At 46.2% G+C, this 16,349-nt stretch overlaps 1 protein-coding gene and 1 pseudogene across 2 annotated transcripts in view; one reads left to right on the top strand and one right to left on the bottom strand.

Annotated features, from left to right (window-relative positions):
* The first annotated feature begins 425 nt into the window (after positions 1–425).
* The window catches only part of LOC104672668 (zinc finger protein 611), a 28,654-nt gene continuing 12,730 nt past the window's right edge, over positions 426–16,349 (top strand). The window contains exons 1-3 of the mRNA XM_010376509.2: positions 426–470; positions 4,737–4,818; positions 8,971–9,097. Of these exons, the coding sequence (XP_010374811.2) occupies positions 4,756–4,818; positions 8,971–9,097 (190 nt within the window). The 5' untranslated portion in view covers positions 426–470; positions 4,737–4,755. The remainder of the gene's footprint in view (positions 471–4,736; positions 4,819–8,970; positions 9,098–16,349) is intronic.
* LOC104672667 lies at positions 15,729–16,252 on the bottom strand (annotated as a pseudogene). Its single transcript, XR_749428.2, has one exon. The product of XR_749428.2 is annotated as a 40S ribosomal protein S24 pseudogene (transcript).

Raw genomic sequence — 16,349 nt, 5'->3', positions numbered from 1 at the left:
CCGCATCCCAGGCGGAGGCCCTAGGGAAGTCTCTGAAGCTGAGCACAGGGTGGATCCTCCCTCCTGAGTGAATGCAGAATAGAAAGGGAGAGGACGTCTATTCTGTTCTGTGGGCAGTCAGCATGAAATCGTGCATTCAGCCCAGACAGGGCTTTGCATTTCACATTCTAGTTTGCATCCCCGTTCCAGACAATTCCAGGGCTTTTGAATCATGCCTCAACCTTCCTGGCCGCTCTCGCTTCCAAAAACCCGAAAAACAGGCTCTGGGTGCCAGGCAGAGAGACGCACAGGTCCCGCCCCGGCCCCGCCCTCTGCCGTTTCTGCAGGGCAAGGTCTCTCCGCCACCCGCCCCGCCCCTACCCCGCCCAGGCCCCGTTAACTTGCCCGCGGGCCCCGCCCAGGCCTGGTTTCTGTCCTGCGCGCGCAAACCCGGAAGCGGATCGCGTGAGGTGAAGGTCCTACCGCGGAGCGTGAGTTTCACTGTCTTCACTGGCTTCTCAGGTCCCCGCTTTTCTGTCCCTGGGACGTGGGGTCCCCACGGACCTGGAAATTCTCGCCTGTCTTCCTTCACCCAGAGCAAATTGAGACATCCCCATAAGAGTCCGGAAGTTGCTTCCTTTTGGGTTTGAAGTCGCCCGGAGGCTGTTCCAGTCCCGGTCTTTCTGCTATAGGGCAATGTATACACTTCCTGTGCCATAATTTTCGCCTCAAAACCTTGTTCTGACTCCTCCCGCCCTGTGCGCTGCCCAGCCTCGCCCCAGTCGGCCCCTGGAGCACAGAGCCGCGGCCCCAGTCCCGGAGGGCTTCGTCCTCTGCCCGGTCCTGGGATCCTGCAGGTCCAACCCTTGTCTTAAGGCGCTTTTGGCCCCCCACGTCCCTCCTCCTGCTGGACCCTGCTGCTCCCCAAGTCTTTCCTCCGCAGTCACCGCTTCCACTGAGCCAGCGTTGGGGAGGTCCTAGGGGCTTGTCCTATGACACCTGGTGTTCTTGCCTGCCCAGCTCCACCCCCTGGAAAATGCGCTTCTCCGGGATGCAGGCGTCTTACTCCAAACCCGCCTGTGATTGTGTGGGCCAAAGGGATCAGGAGATAGAGGGACTGAGAGAGCAGTAGAAAACCAGACACAGAGAAAAGAAGAATGAGGAAGGCCCATAACAGATGGCAAAGTAGAGAATGGGTGAGGGATTTGCTAAGAGACAGCAAAAGTGAAAGAAAAAAAAAGATAGCAGGAGGAGAAAAGCAACTGGAGAAATGTAGAGAAAAGCTAGCTGTGCGGAGATGAAGGACAGCAAGATAGGGAGAAGGGCAGCAAAGAGGGAGGCTCACCAGAGTGAGGGAGAGGAGGAGGTATTTGAAGCCAGGGCAGACAGAGCAGAGTGGTGCTGGTGGCAAGGAGAACAGAGGGAGAACCACAGCAGGGAGGACACCTGGGGATCTGGGGTGCTAGAGAGTGGGGACGGGGGGTGTAACAGGGAAAAGGGAATGTAACAGGGAGAGCAGAGGAGACGCAGAGATAAGAGAAGAGGTGGTAATATATAGAGATTGAGGACGATCGAAAGATTGGGGAGAAGGAGCAACAAGAGGTTAAATAAGGACTGGGCGCGGTGGCTCATGCCTGTAATCCCAGCACTATGGGAGACGGAGGCAGGCGGATCACCTGAGGTCCAGAGTTCGAGACCAGCCTGACCAACATGGAAAAACGTCTCTACTAAAAATACAAAATTAGCCGGGCGTGGTTGCACATGCCTGTAATCCCAGCTACTAGGGAGTCTGAGGCAGGAGAATCGCTTGAACCTGGGAGGCTGAGATTGAGGTGAGCCAAGATCTCGCCATTGCACTCCATCCTGGGCAACAAGAGCGAAACTCGGTCTCAAAAAAAAAAAAAAGAAAGAAAAAAAAAGAGGTTAAATAAGTTGTGAGGATGGAGCAGAAGAGGTGGAAGAGAAGTAATAGAGGGAAGAAGGGGATAAATAGGAGAGGAGAGGGGTACAAAATGAGGAGCAGAATCCCAGGGAAAAATAAAAGAAAACAAAAGCTAGAGAGAGAATTGGAGAATGAGAGATATGTACAGAATTAGGGTGCTCAGTTTTTTTGTTGTTGTTGTTTTGTTTTGTTTTGTTTTGTTTTTGAGGCGGAGTCTCGCTCTGTCGCCCGGACTGGAGTGCAGTGGCCGGATCTCAGCTCACTGCAAGCTCCGCCTCCCGGGTTTACACCATTCTCCTGCCTCAGCCTCCCGAGTAGCTGGGACTACAGGCGCCCGCCACCTCGCCGGCTAGTTTTTGTATTTTTAGTAGAGACGGGGTTTCACCGTGTTAGCCAGGATGGTCTCGATCTCCTGACCTTGTGATTCGCCCGTCTCGGCCTCCCAAAGTGCTGGGATTACAGGCTTGAGCCACCGCGCCCGGCCAGGGTGCTCAGTTTTAACTCAAATTTTAAATGGGTTCCAGTTATCCAAATGCTAAAAAAAAAAAAAAAAAAAAAAAAGCACAAGATGAGCAAAAACAGGGGATTAGACTCAAATCACCTTGAGCCTTATCATCTCAGAGCTTTCACCCACCTACACGACTCCATGTCCCCTGCAGGCCTCACCACTGAGCTCTACAATCCTGTGTCCAATTGTCTCCTCAGCTCTCTCCTGGGACATCAAAGGGGCACCCCCAACTTCAGGTGTCCATAAGTGACTTCCTAAACCCCCCGAACATTCCCTTACAGTCTGCACATCTCAGATGAGAGTGACTGTGTACTTCTGGAAACTTAGCTGAACTTGACAGCATGTGTTTTAAATATGGGAAATAAATTACATTATTTATAAGTGTTGTAAATTATAAAGAGAAACTTACATGTATACGTGAAAGGAGTGAGAAGATACATAACTACCTTTTTTTTTTGTTTTTTTTTTGAGACACATTTTCACTCTTGTGTTCCAAGCTGGAGTGCAATGGCATGATCTCAGCTCTTTCCAACCTCTGTCTCCTGGCTTCAAGGGATTCTCCTGCCTCAGACTCCTGCATAGCAGGGATCACCATCGACTTTCAAAATTCTTTTGGGTTGTGGGAGAAAAATGTTTGAAGACCATGTCCCTATGTGTCTGTGCCCCCAGGACCTCTCTGACCTTATGTCCTACCTGTGCCCTCCTCTCTTCCACTGCTCCAGCTACATGGATCGCTTTCCTTTTCCTGGGGCTGAGGTTGCTCCTGTCTCAGGGCCTTCGCTTGAGCTGTCACTCTGACTAGGACTCTCTGCCCCTCAGCTGCAAATGACAAGCAGCCTTTCTTTCCTAGGTCCGTGTTCTGATATCATCTTCTCCGGGTTTCCTTTGTGATCTCCCACAGCCCCCCATTTGACATTGCAGCTGTGAAACCAGAAAATCTTACACAGATCTCAGTTAATTTAGAAAGTTTATTTTGTCCAAGGTGGTCGGGGCAGAGCTTAATTTTATACATATTATGGAGACATGAGACATCATCAATCAATATATGTAAGAAGTACATTGGTTTGGTCTGGGAAGGTGGGGCAACTTTAAACAAAGGCAGGAAGACTTGAAGCAGAGTGGGGGCTTCCAGGTCACAGAGGACTGAGGCACAAATGGTTGCAATCTTTTGAGTTTCCTTTTTTTTTTTTGAAATGAAGTCTCGTTTTGTCGCCCAGGCTGGAGTGCAGTGGCACGATATCAGCTCACTGCAACCTCTGCCTCCTGGGTTCAAGTGATTCTCCTGCCTCAGCTTCCCAAGTAGATGCCTGGATCATTTTTGTATTTTTAATAGAGATGGGTTTTGACCATGTTGGCTGAGCTGGTGTCGACCTCTTGACCCCAAGTGATCTGCCAGCCTTGGCCTCCCACAGTGCTGGGATTACAGTCCTGAGCCACTGTGCTGGGTCCTTCTTTTGAGTTTCTGATTAGCCTTTCAAAGGAGGCACTCAGATATGCATCTATGTCAGGGAGCAGAGGGGTAACTTTGAATAGAAGGGGAGTCTTGTTCCCTAAGCAGTTCCCAGCTTGACTTTTCCCTTTTACTTAGTGATTTGGGGCCCTAAATTCATTTTCCTTACACACAGCTGAACTTTTGCCCCACCCCGGGTCCACATTGTCTGTTCTCTTTGATTATTTTTGTGCCTTTGCCATCCGCTGTTTGGATCCTGGTGAGAAAAAGGCCCCAAAGAGAGAGCAGAGCCAGAACGTGGGGCTGTGCTGGGCTCGCCCCCTCTGAGTGGAGCTCAACCCTGGCTTTACATTAGAGTCCAGAGCATTTTGCAAATAGAGCATTTGTGCTGCTTTAGCAGGGGTTCTTATTCTGAAGGGATGGAGCCCACCCTCAGTAATAGCTGCAGTGGCCCAGGTGCTTGTCATCTGTGTGCAGCACTGAGCATCGAAGCTCTGTGTCCTCCATTTCTGGAGGCTGAGCTCAGCCTGTGATCCACAGAGAGGTGAGGGGCTGTCCTCTGGATGGGGTTTGGTCAGGGATGAGTCTGTATCCTGAAGGGGAGATCAGTGCAGCCCAGCTCACCCCTGCTGCCTCGTGTGTGGGGGCTTCTCCAGGAGGGGAGTGAGATCTGAAGACCGGGGTCAAACGTACACTTATAGGTCTTCCTGTGGGGCTTTCTTATCTCTGCATGATCTCTGGTGCAGAGGGCAGAGGGTGACGTCTTTCTACAGAGTGAAGTCTCTCCTGTTCATGTGTTTTTGTCACAGGAAGGGAGTGAGTCATTTCTAACATGAAGTCTTTTTTTTCACATACAGGATTGATTTCTAAAGACTCATGTTACGTGAGGAAGCAGCTGAGAAGAGGAAAGGAAAGGAGCCCGGCATGGCCCTTCCTCAGGTGAAGTGATGTTCCTCTGGGGATTAATCTGTCTCTTCTTTCTGAAATGCCAGGTGTTGTAGTAGCCAGTCTTTTCTGAGTCTGAAGCATTTTGCCTGACAGGTTCGCTCGCACTCACCCATGCCTGCCCTCAGTTCCTGTCATCTGCTCTGAGATTCCATCTCCTGTGACCCAGTGACATGGACTTGGGAAAAGGCTCCACTGGGCACGGTCCTGGGAAGGGCTCACACCCAGACATGGATAAACATGGAGTGTGGGCCCATTGATGTCAGTGCTGCTGGGCAGCCTGGGTGGTTCAGGGACCACATCTGGATGTCAGCTCAGAGAAACTACATATGAAATACATATGTTAATGTGCACAGATATCTGGTAAATTCTGGAAAAGGAGACAAATAAGGGGAGATTTTGTGTATCTGATTTGGTAATGCATTTGAAGCCACATGAGTAGATCAACATGTCTCTTCAAAAAAAATTTCTTTTTTAAGAGATAAGATGTTGGTCCAGGTATGGTGGCTCACACCTGTAATCCCAGCACTTTGGGAGGCCAAGGCAGGTAGATCACTTGAGGTCAGAAGTGCGAGACCAGCCTAGCCAACGCGGTGAAACCCCACCTCTACTAAAAGTACAAAAATTACCTGGGTGAGGCCAGGCGCGGTGGCTCACGTCTGTAATCCCAGCACTTTGGGAGGCCGAGGCAGATGGATCACGAGGTCAGGAGATCGAGACCATCCTGGCTAACACGGTGAAACCCTGTCTCTACTAAAAATACAAAAAAATAACCAGGCGTGGTGGCGGGCACCTGTAGTCCCAGCTACTCAGGAGGCTGAGGCGGGAGAATGGCGTGAACCCGGGAGGCGGAGCTTGCAGCGAGCCAAGATCACGCCACTGCACTCCAGTGTGGGTGACAGAACGAGACTCTGCCTCAAAAAAAAAAAAAAATTACCTGGGTGTGGTTGTGCATGCCTGTAATCACAGCTACTCAGGAGGCTGAGGCAGGAGAACCAGTTGAACCCAGGAGGTGGAGGTTACTGTAGTACGCTGAAATTGTGCCCCTACACTCCAGCCTTGGAGACAGAGTGAGACTCTGTCTCAAAAGAAAAAAGAGAGAGAGAGAGAAGGTGTTGCTCTGTGGCTTAGTTCTGGAGTACAATGACACAATTCAGAGTTTACAGCAGCCTCAAACTCCTGGGCTCAACGAATCCCTGCTTTAGCCTCCCGGAGAGCCTGAAGGATAGGCATGGGTCACCATATATATCTATGTATGTATGTATGTATGTATGAATGTATATGTGTATTTATTTATTTATATTAAGATGGAGTCTCGCTCAGTCACTAAAGCTGGGGTGCAATGGCACAATCTCAGCTCACTGCAACCTCCGCCTCCCAGTTTCAAGCAATTCTTCTGTCTCAGCCTCCCAAGTTGCTGGGACTACAGGCACGCACCTCCACACCCAGCTAATTTTTGTATTTATAGTTGAAACGGGGTTTCATCATGTTGGTTAGGCTGGTCTCAAACTCTTGACCTTGTGATCTGCCTGTCTCAGACTCCCAAAGTGCTGGGATTAAAGGTGTGTCCAGCCTTATTTTTTACATTGTATTTTTATTTTGTTGTCCCAGCTGGAGTGCAGTGGTGCAATCATAGCTCACTATAGCCTTGATATCCTGGCCTCAATTGATCCTCCCATCTTGGCCTCCCAAATTGCTGGCATTCCAGATGGGAGACAGCCAGCCCGGCTGGACTCTGCACTTTTTTGAGGTGGAATCTCGCTCTGTTGCCCAGGTTGGATTGCAGTGGCAGGATCTCAGCTCCCTGCAACCCCTGCCTTCTGGCTTCAAGCAATTCTTTTGCCTCAGCCTCCCGAGGATCTGGGATTACAGGCATTTGCTGCCACCTGGCTAATTTTTTTGTATTTTTAGTAGAGATGAGGTTTCACCATACTGGTCAGGCTGGTCAAACTCCTGACCTTGTGATTCATCCCCCTCGGCCTCCCAAAGTGCTGGGATTACAGGCCTGAGCCACTGTGCTTGGCCAAACTCTGCACTTTTAATGACTTGGAATGGAATGGAAAGTGGAGATAGGCATCAATGATAGGCTTTATTACATCATTGATTTAACTTTATTTTTTAATATTTTTTGAGTTGTGTCTCACTCTGTCACCCAGGCAGGAGTGCAGTGGTGTGATTTCGTTTCACTGTAGACTCTGACTCCTGGATTACAGTGATTCTGTTGCCTCAGCCTCTCAAGTAGCTGAGTTTGAGGTGCATGCCACCACCTGTGTAACGGCATGGTGGGATGTGTGTGCATTAATACATGGATGGATAAGCCCATGGTTTATGTAGAAAACAACATTTGTAATAAGTTTTATTTTTTATAATAATTGTAATGATTTTAACTATTTTTCATTTGCAATATGTTTTATTTTTTATAATAATTGTAATGATTTTAAGTATTTTTTATTTGGAAGGCTGAGGCAGGTGGATCACAACATCAGGAGTTCAAAACCAGCCTGGCTAAGATGGTGAAACCCCTTCTCCACTAAATATACAAAAATTAGATGGATGCGGTGGCAGGTGCCTCAAATCCCACCTACTGGGGAAACTGAGGCAAGAGACTTGCTTGAACCTGGGTGGCAGAGGTTGCAGTGAGCCAAGATTGTGCCACTGCACTCCAGCCTGTGCAATAGAGTGAGACTCCATCTCAAAAAAAAGAAAAAGAAAAAAGTAAGAAATATTGTGGAGGATTATTTGCATGCCTGTATGTGTCTATTCAGTGACCTTGTAGGATGCTCCATGTTCTCACCTTTGGACCTTTATCACATTCTCTCCACTAGATAAACCTGTGGCAGTTTAGTTTAAAGCTGTGTCTGTTACTTAGGTGTTTATGTTCACATGTGAACCCCAGACATCTGGATTCAGGTGCTCATGTTGATATTTTTAGCTATTTGATTTGTGGCAAGTTTCCTAGAGTGTGTGTGATGCAGCTGACTCCAAGTACAGATCTTCCTTCATGGGATAGTATGTTATTTTATGGCTTATGACACGGGAAGCACTTAGAAGAGTGTATAGCACATGGGAAGCATTCAAAAATGTTAGTCATGGCTGTTGCTGTGATCATGACAGTTTTTTGTTTTTTGAGTTTTTTGGAGACGCAGTATTGCTCTGTCACCCAGGCTGAAGTGCATAACATGATATCGGCTCACTGCAACCTCTGCCTCTTGGTTTCAAGCAATTCTATGGCCACAGCCTCCTGAGTATCGGGGATTATAGGCACCCACCACCACGCCCAGCTAAATTTTGTATTTTTAGTAGAGAAGGGGTTTCAGTAAGTTCCTAGGCTGGTCTCGAACTCCTGACCTCCTGATCTGCCCGCCTTGGCCTCCCAAAGTGCTGGAATTATAGGCATGAGCCACTGTGCCTGACCGATTGTGATAGTTTTTTGATTTGGACTTTTCTTTCAAAGCCATTGGACTTTGTCCTCTCTGAAACAGCACGTGTATCTTAGCTCATCTAGAGACTTAATATCACCTGGTATGTTGAACATTATATCTGACATGTCTCTAGAGAAAACCCTATGTTTGCTTTTTTTTTTTTCTTTTTTTTTTTTTTTTTGAGATGGAGTATCAGTCTGTTGCCCAGGATGGAGTGCAGTGGTGCCAACTTGGCTCACTACAGCCTCCATCTCCTGGGTTCTAGTGATTCTCCTGCCTCAGCCTCCTGTGTAGCTGGAATTACAGGTGCCTGCCACCAAGCCTGGCTAATTTTTATATTTTTAGTAGAGACAGGTTTTTACCATGTTGACCAGGCTGGTCTTGAACTCTTGACCTCAAATAATCTGCCCGCCTTGTCTTCCTGAAGTGTTGGGATTACAGGTGTGAACCACCATGCCTGGCCCTGTGCTTCCTTTTCATTTATATAGTTTTTTATATTGTCCATAAGATCACTTCCATAGTGACTTATGGGATCTTAAAATCTTTGAAGGAAAAGTATAATAAAATGCAACTACGGGGAAAAAATACTCAAAAACACCTTAATGTGGTTTTGCCAGAACAACCTTTGATCAAATAAATACTTATTTTCTCTTTTTCTCATTTCCTGTGAAGGTGATAACTCCGTCCTCCATAATGTTTTGTGGAAATGTGTGTTTCATTTTAGGGACGCGTGACTTTCAGGGATGTGGCTATAGAATTCTCATTGGCGGAGTGGAAATGCCTGAACCCTGCGCAGAGGGCTTTATACAGGGAAGTGATGTTGGAGAACTACAGGAACCTGGAGTCTGTGGGTGAGGAAAATGTCCCTGCAGACATGAGGAGTCTGCTCTTGTCTGTCTTGGCTCTTCCTGGTTTTGTATTTTCTTTTGTGATTTTGCCCCATACGTGGTTTTTTTGTTTTGTTTTGTTTTGTTTTTTGTTTCTGTTTTTGTTTTTTGAGATGGAATTTCACTCTTGTTGACCAGGCTGGAGTGCAGTGGTATGATCTCGGCTCACCATAACCTCTGCCTTCCAGGTTCAAGCGATTCTCCTGCCTCAGCCTCCCAAGTAGCTGGGATTACAGGCATGCACCACCACCACGCGCAGCTAATTTTGTATTTTTAGTAGAGACGGGGTTTCTCCATGTTGGTCAGGCTCGTCTCTAACTCCCGACCTCAGGTGATCCACCCACCTCGGCCTTCCAAAGTGCTGGGATTACAGGTGTGAGCCACTGTGCCCAGCTCATTCTGGTTTTTGAGGAGCATCACAGAAGCGTCTCTCACTGGCACTGTGACAATATTCATGCCGTAAACTAATGATCATCTTCTCTAAGCAGCAGTCAGTGGTGTTGAAATTCCTCCTAGTGAGGAGGTCATTTGGGCTCACAGCCTCATATATATGAGGCTCTTGACTGAACTCTTGTTCATTTCACATTTTCACACCAATATGTGCCATTGTTCATTTTTAACAAGAAAACCTATGTTCCCATTTTTTGTAGGATCAACCCTGTAACAGATATGGTTTTCTTTTTTTTTTTTTTTTTTTTTTTTGAGACGGAGTCTCGTTCTGTCGCCCAGGCTGGAGTGCAGTGGCGCGATCTCGGCCCGCCACCGCGCCCGGCTAACTTTTTGTATTTTTAGTAGAGACGGGGTTTCACCATGGTCTCGATCTCCTGACCTTGTGATCCGCCCGTCTCGGCCTCCCAAAGTGCTGGGATTACAGGCATGAGCCACCGCGCCCGGCCCCATCTGAGTTTGTTTTTAAGGCTGAATAATATTCCATTGTATGTATATACCACATTTTGTTCATATATTTACCTGTCGATGGACATCTGGATTGGTTTCTTCTCTTTATTCTCATAAATAATACTGCCCAAGTGGGTGCGGTGGCACACACCTATAATCCCAGCACTTTGGAAGGCTGAGGTGGGTGAATCACCTGAGGTCAGGAGTTGGAGACCAGCCTGTCCAACGTGGGTGAAACCACATCTCTATTAAAGGTACAGTTCCTTTTTTTTTTTTTTTTTTAAGACTGAGTATTGCTCTGTCACCCAGGCTGGAGTACAGTGGTGCAACCTCAGCACACTGCAAACTCTGCCTTCTGGGTTCAAGCAATCTCCTACCTCAGCCTTTTGAGTAGGTGGGATTACAGACATGCACCACCATGCCCGACTAATGTTTTGTATTTTTTTAGTAGAGACAGTGTTTCACCATGCTGGCCTGGCTGGTCTCGAACTCCTGACCTTGTGATCCACCCACCCATCCAGTGTGCTGGGATTACAGAAGTGAGCCACTGCACTCAGCCAGGCTCTGTTTTCACAAGCACATCACTACCTACTCATCCAGGGGATACTTGTTCTCCCCCATGGTCTCCTACATTGCTGCACTGTACTCTTCATAGCGTTTGTTTTTTTGTGTGTGTATGCATTTCTGGAATCTACACAGGGGATTTTGTTGAGTATATGCTTGAAAGTAGAAATCAGAGGCATTGCATTTAAGAGATGTAAAACTGCTTTCACCTCAGGTCACCCTACTGCTGCTTTCTTGGATCTCTTTCATTCTTGTCCCTTGCCCATATTGTAATTTGCATAGTTAACCTTGGATCAATATTTTACCATTGGCTAAATTAGTTCCACTTTCCTCCAAGCTGAAGATTTGGTCTATCTTAGTGGAATTCTATTCCCACAGACGTGCATGCACAAAGTTCACTCCTACATGCCCATTACCTCCTGCCCTTCACACTTACCCTTCCTTTCGTGTCCTTGCCTCACATGATACATTGATCTGGATGCAAATACTGTTTCTTTCCACCCTATTGATTTTGTAATGCCTGATTCCCCAATTTCCCTGTGAGCCCCTCCCCTCCAACACTACTCTCACGGAGTAAGTCAAGACCTTATTCATCCACTGGACGAAATTATACGAAGCTGCCTGAATCAGTGTGTGCAGGGCATGATGACTCAGCACATGGTCCATGAGGGATGACTTAGCACCACTGTCAGCAGCACAGCTCAGCCCTTGTGTCCCAGCTCAACCTTTGTATCCTGCTTGATGTACTTCTTCCTGTTCTCCTTGAATTTTCTGTGACTGGTCATTTTCTGTACTGCCTGGGCTGACTATTGTGCCTAAGAACATGTGGTGGGATGCTTCAGGCCCAGGATCAAGTCTCGTCCCTCACTTACCATATGTGCAAACTGGGGTCATGTATATGAACACTATGGGCCTGCTGTCGTTATTTGAGAAATAATGTTAATTTGCTTCCAGGGTTGGTTTTTTTTTTTTTTTTTGAGATGGAATTTTGCTCCTGTTGCCCAGGCTGAAGTGCAATGGCACAATCTTAGTTCACCGCAACCTCCACCTCCTGTGTTCAAGCAATTCTCCTGCCTCAGTCTCCCGATAAGCTGGGATTACAGGCATGCTCCACTACGCCTTGCTAATTTTGTATTTTTAGTAGGGATGGGGTTTCACCATGTTCGCTAGGCTGGTCTTGAACTCCTGACCTCAAGTGGTATACCCTCCTCAGCCCCTCAAAGTGCTGGAATTACAGACATGAGTGCCCGGCCTTTTTTTTTTTTTTTTTTTTAAGTGAAATTTCCCTCTTGTTGCTCAGGCTGGAGTGCAATGGTGCAATCTTGGCTCACTGCAACCTCCACTTCCAGGGTTCAAGTGATTGTCCTGCTTCAGGCTCCCAAGTAGCTGGGATTATGCCTGGTGCAAGCCTGGCTAATCTTTGTATTTTTAGTAGAGATGGGGTTTCTCCATATTGGTAAGGCGGGTTTCCAACTCCCAACCTCAGGTGATTCGTCCACCTGCTTTTTAAAACAAGTGAATACTATTAGACTTCTTCATATATTATAAGTTTTATAGTAGAGACTCTAAACTTCCTTTGTTTAATAAGATTTGTCAGTCTTTGGTTATGTTGATGATGAGATGCCTCTTTTCCTGTCTCACTCATTTTACTGTTCTGTCAAAAATAGCTTACACTGGCCAGCCGCAGTTCGAGACCAGCCTGGCCAACATGGTGAAACCCCGTCTCTAGTAAAAATACAAAAATTAGCTGAGTGTGTTGGTATGAACCTTTAATCCCAGCTTCTTGTGAGACTGAGACAGGAGAATCACTTGAACCTGGGAGGTGGATGTTGCAGTGAACCATGATCGCACCACTGCACTCCAGCTCGGGTGGCAGTTAGATTCCATTCCCCGCCCCCCCCCAAAAAAAATTAGCCAGGCATGGTGGCACGTGTCTGTATTCCCTGCTACTCAAGAGGCTGAGGCATGAGTACCTCTTTAGGTAGGAGAATCGTGCCACTACCTGGGTGATGAAGCATTACTGGTCTCAAAAATAGATTTAAAAAAATAGCTTAAACTGGAAATCTTTTTTTTTTTTTTTTTTTTTTTTTTTTTTTTTTTTTTTGAGAAGGAGTCTTGCTCTGTCGCCCAGGCTGGAGTGCAGTGGCCGGATCTCAGCTCACTGCAAGCTCCGCCTCCCGGGTTTAGGCCATTCTCCTGCCTCAGCCTCCGGAGTAGCTGGGACTACAGGCGCCCACCACCTCGCCCGGCTAGTTTTTTGTATTTTTAGTAGAGACGGGGTTTCACCGTGTTAGCCAGGATGGTCTCGATCTCCTGACCTCGTGATCCACCCGTCTCAGCCTCCCAAAGTGCTGGGATTACAGGCTTGAGCCACCGCGCCCGGCCTAAACTGGAAATCTTAAGACATAGAAATATATTTCTTTTTTTTTTTTTTTTTTTTTTTTTTTTTTTTTTTTTGAGACGGAGTCTCGCTCTGTCGCCCAGGCTGGAGTGCAGTGGCCGGATCTTGGCTCACTGCAAGCTCCGCCTCCTGGGTTAACGCCATTCTCCTGCCTCAGCCTCCGCAGTAGCTGGGATTACAGGCGCCCGCCACCTCGCCCGGCTAGATTTTTGTATTTTTTTTAGTAGAGATGGGGTTTCACCGTGTTAGCCAGGATGGTCTCGATCTCCTGACCTCGTGATCCGCCCGTCTCGGCCTCCCAAAGTGCTGGGATTACAGGCTTGAGCCACCGCGCCCGGCCAGAAATATATTTCTCATGAATCTGGAGAGTGGGAAATCTAAGAGCAAGATGTCAGTTAGATTGGTTCCTGGTGAGAGCCTTCTTCATGGTTTAGCCCAGCCATCTTCCTGCTGTGTCCTGACATGGTGTAAAGAGGAACAGACAATCAGCTCTTTACTGTCTTTTTATAAAAGCATTAGTCCTGGCTGGGTGTGGTGGCTCATGCCTGTATTCCTAGCATTTGGGAGGCTGAGATGGCCAAATCACATGAGGTCGAGAGTTTGAGATCAGCCTGACCAACATGGAGATACACCGTCTTTACTAAAAATACAAAATTAGCCAGGAGCGGTGGTGCGTGCATGCCTTTAATCCCAGCTACTCAGATGGCTGAGGGGGGAGAATCGGTTGAACCTGGGAGGCAGAGGTTGTGGTGATCCTAGATCACGTTATTGCACTGCAGCCTGGGCAATAAGAGTGAAGCTCTTTTTCAAAAATAAATGAAAGAAAATATACAATTAAAAGCCCTAGTCCTATTCACAATTAGTCAACATCCATGACCAAATTCTCTCAAAGGCCCCATCTGCAGGAACATCCTATTGGAGAATAAGAAACCTGATAATGGCTTTTAGCTAAGACGAACATTCGGGCCAGGGAGCGTACATATTTGTTGTTTTTATTGTGCAATTTGTTTTATACAATGTTTTCTCTGATCTCAGTTTATAAATTTTCCCGGTACACAGTCTATATATTTTATGCATAGTGAACTAGATAACCATGGGGAATGCATATATACAAAATTGCTGTGTTGCCTGGCTATTACATAACTAGAGTTGTGACATCATAATTGCACTTTTCTACACTATTGGTCAGTTATTTATCTATTTGTTTGTTTGTTTGTTTGAGACGGAGTCTTGCCCTGTCACCCAGGCTGGATGGAATGCAATGGCGAGATCTCGGCTCACTGCAACCTCCACCCCGAGTCCAAATGATTCTTTTGCCTTATCTTCCAGAGTAGCTGAGATTACAGGCACCCACCACCACATCCAGCTGTTTCTTTTTGTATTCTTAGTAGAGATGGGGTTTCCCCATGTTGGCCTGGCTGTTCTCAATCTCCTGACCTTGTGATCCACCTGCCTCAGCCACCCAAAGTGCTGGGATTACAGGTGTGAGCCACCTTGCTCAGCCATTAGTCAATTCTTATTTCTTAAAATGCTGTGCATTTTCTTGACCTCATACATCAGAAGGTAGTGATCTTATCATGTATTTCTTTTCTTATGTTGTGTGCTGATCCTTAAATAGAAATTGTGGCTTTTTTCTTAAGAGGGAATTGTTTAGAATTCTGCAGGCTGTATAACTGTACTCATTTGCTTGCTGGTTTTATCATGGGTTACAACATTTTATTTTTATAATTTTACATATGGCTTTACAGTATGTGGTATGCAATATAACTGACACACTACACTCGTTAATGTCACAAAGTGTCACCGGGTGCAGTGGCTCACACCTGTAATCCCAGAACTTTGGGAGGCCGAGGTGGGTGGATTACTTGAGGTCAGGAGTTTGAGACCAGACTGGCCAAGATGGTGAAACCCATCTCTACTAAAAACACAAAAATTACACAGGCATAGTGGTGCATGCCTGTAATCCCAGGTAGTCAGGAGGCTGAGGCCGGAGAATCACTTCAACCCAGGAGGCAGAGGTTGCAGTGAGCTGAGATCATGCCGTGGCTCTCCAAGCTGGAGTGCAAGACTCCGTCTCAAAAAAATAAAAATACAAAAAATTTTTCAAAAGTCACTAAGTGCCTGTTCTGTGTGGATATAAGTAATTTTATGACATTTATTCAGAAATACATTGTAACTTTTTTTCTTTTTTTTCCTTTTTTTGTTTGAGGTAGAGTCTCACTTTGTCTCCCTGGCTAGAGTGTAGTAGTGTGATCTTGGCTCACTGCAACCTCTGCCTCTCAGGTTCAAGAGATTCTTGTGCCTCACCCTCCCAAGTAGCTGTGACTACAGTCACGGGCCACCACACCTGGCTAATTTTTGTAATCTTTTATTATCTTCTCTGTGCTATAATTGTTTGACAATACAGAATTTACATTGCTTTTGGTAATCCTTACATGAGGTTGTTGTCGATTATTTACCAATATTGTATATTGTGTGGGTTTTTGTTTTTTAGCATTTGTACATGGTAAATATGCTGTAAATATGAAGAATATATATTTTTCTCTTCATTGATGTGACAGTGATATGTTTTTTGCAAATTGTGATACACTTTAGGGTCACAGTGGAAAAACCCTCCTTACTTTTGGCTTACTCATGTTTGTGCCCTGTCAGTGTTTTGTCATGATATAGGAAATAGGTTTTCATGGAATTAATTTGAAGGACATGTAAATGCCCTTTATTTATTAAAGAATCTTTTTTTTTTTTTTGAAAGTTTTTAGTTTATTAATCTGCTCGTGAAAAATCCAAACTGGACACAGGTAGCCTTTACTGCAGCACCTTTACTCCTTCGGCTTTTTGCCAGCACCAACATTGGCCTTTGCAGTCCCCCTGACTTTCTTCATTCTGTTCTTGCGTTCCTTTCGTTGCTTTCTTGAGGTCTTTTTCTTCTCATACAGGCCATGTCTTGCAAGTCTATGTTTGGGTTCATTTTTCTTTGCATAATCCAGGGAGTCATAAATCATGCCAAAGCCAGTTGTCTTGCCACCACCAAAATGAGTTCTGAATCCAAATACGAAGATGACATCCGGTGTGGTCTTCTACATTTTGGCTAGTTTTTCCCGAATTTCTGTCTTAGGCACTGTTGCCTTCCCAGGGTGAAGAACATCAATGACCATTTGTTTCCTCTGAAGTAGTCGGTTGGTCATGAACTTTCTAGTGCGGATAGTTACAGTGTCATTCATGATGGCGGCCTATCTTCAGACAGTCAGGGAGGAAAAAAAAAAGTTATTAAAGAATCTTACTCCTTTTGTGTTCCTAAACTTTGAAGATCATGTTTGGGCAGTTCAAAATAAGTATTGTTCTTGTGTCATATTT

Source organism: Rhinopithecus roxellana, chromosome 12 (genome assembly GCF_007565055.1).
Source record: "Rhinopithecus roxellana isolate Shanxi Qingling chromosome 12, ASM756505v1, whole genome shotgun sequence".
Taxonomy (NCBI): Eukaryota; Metazoa; Chordata; class Mammalia; order Primates; family Cercopithecidae; genus Rhinopithecus; species Rhinopithecus roxellana.
The sequence above is the reverse complement of the archived record's forward strand: the minus strand, read 5'-3'. Positions and strand labels throughout refer to the sequence as shown.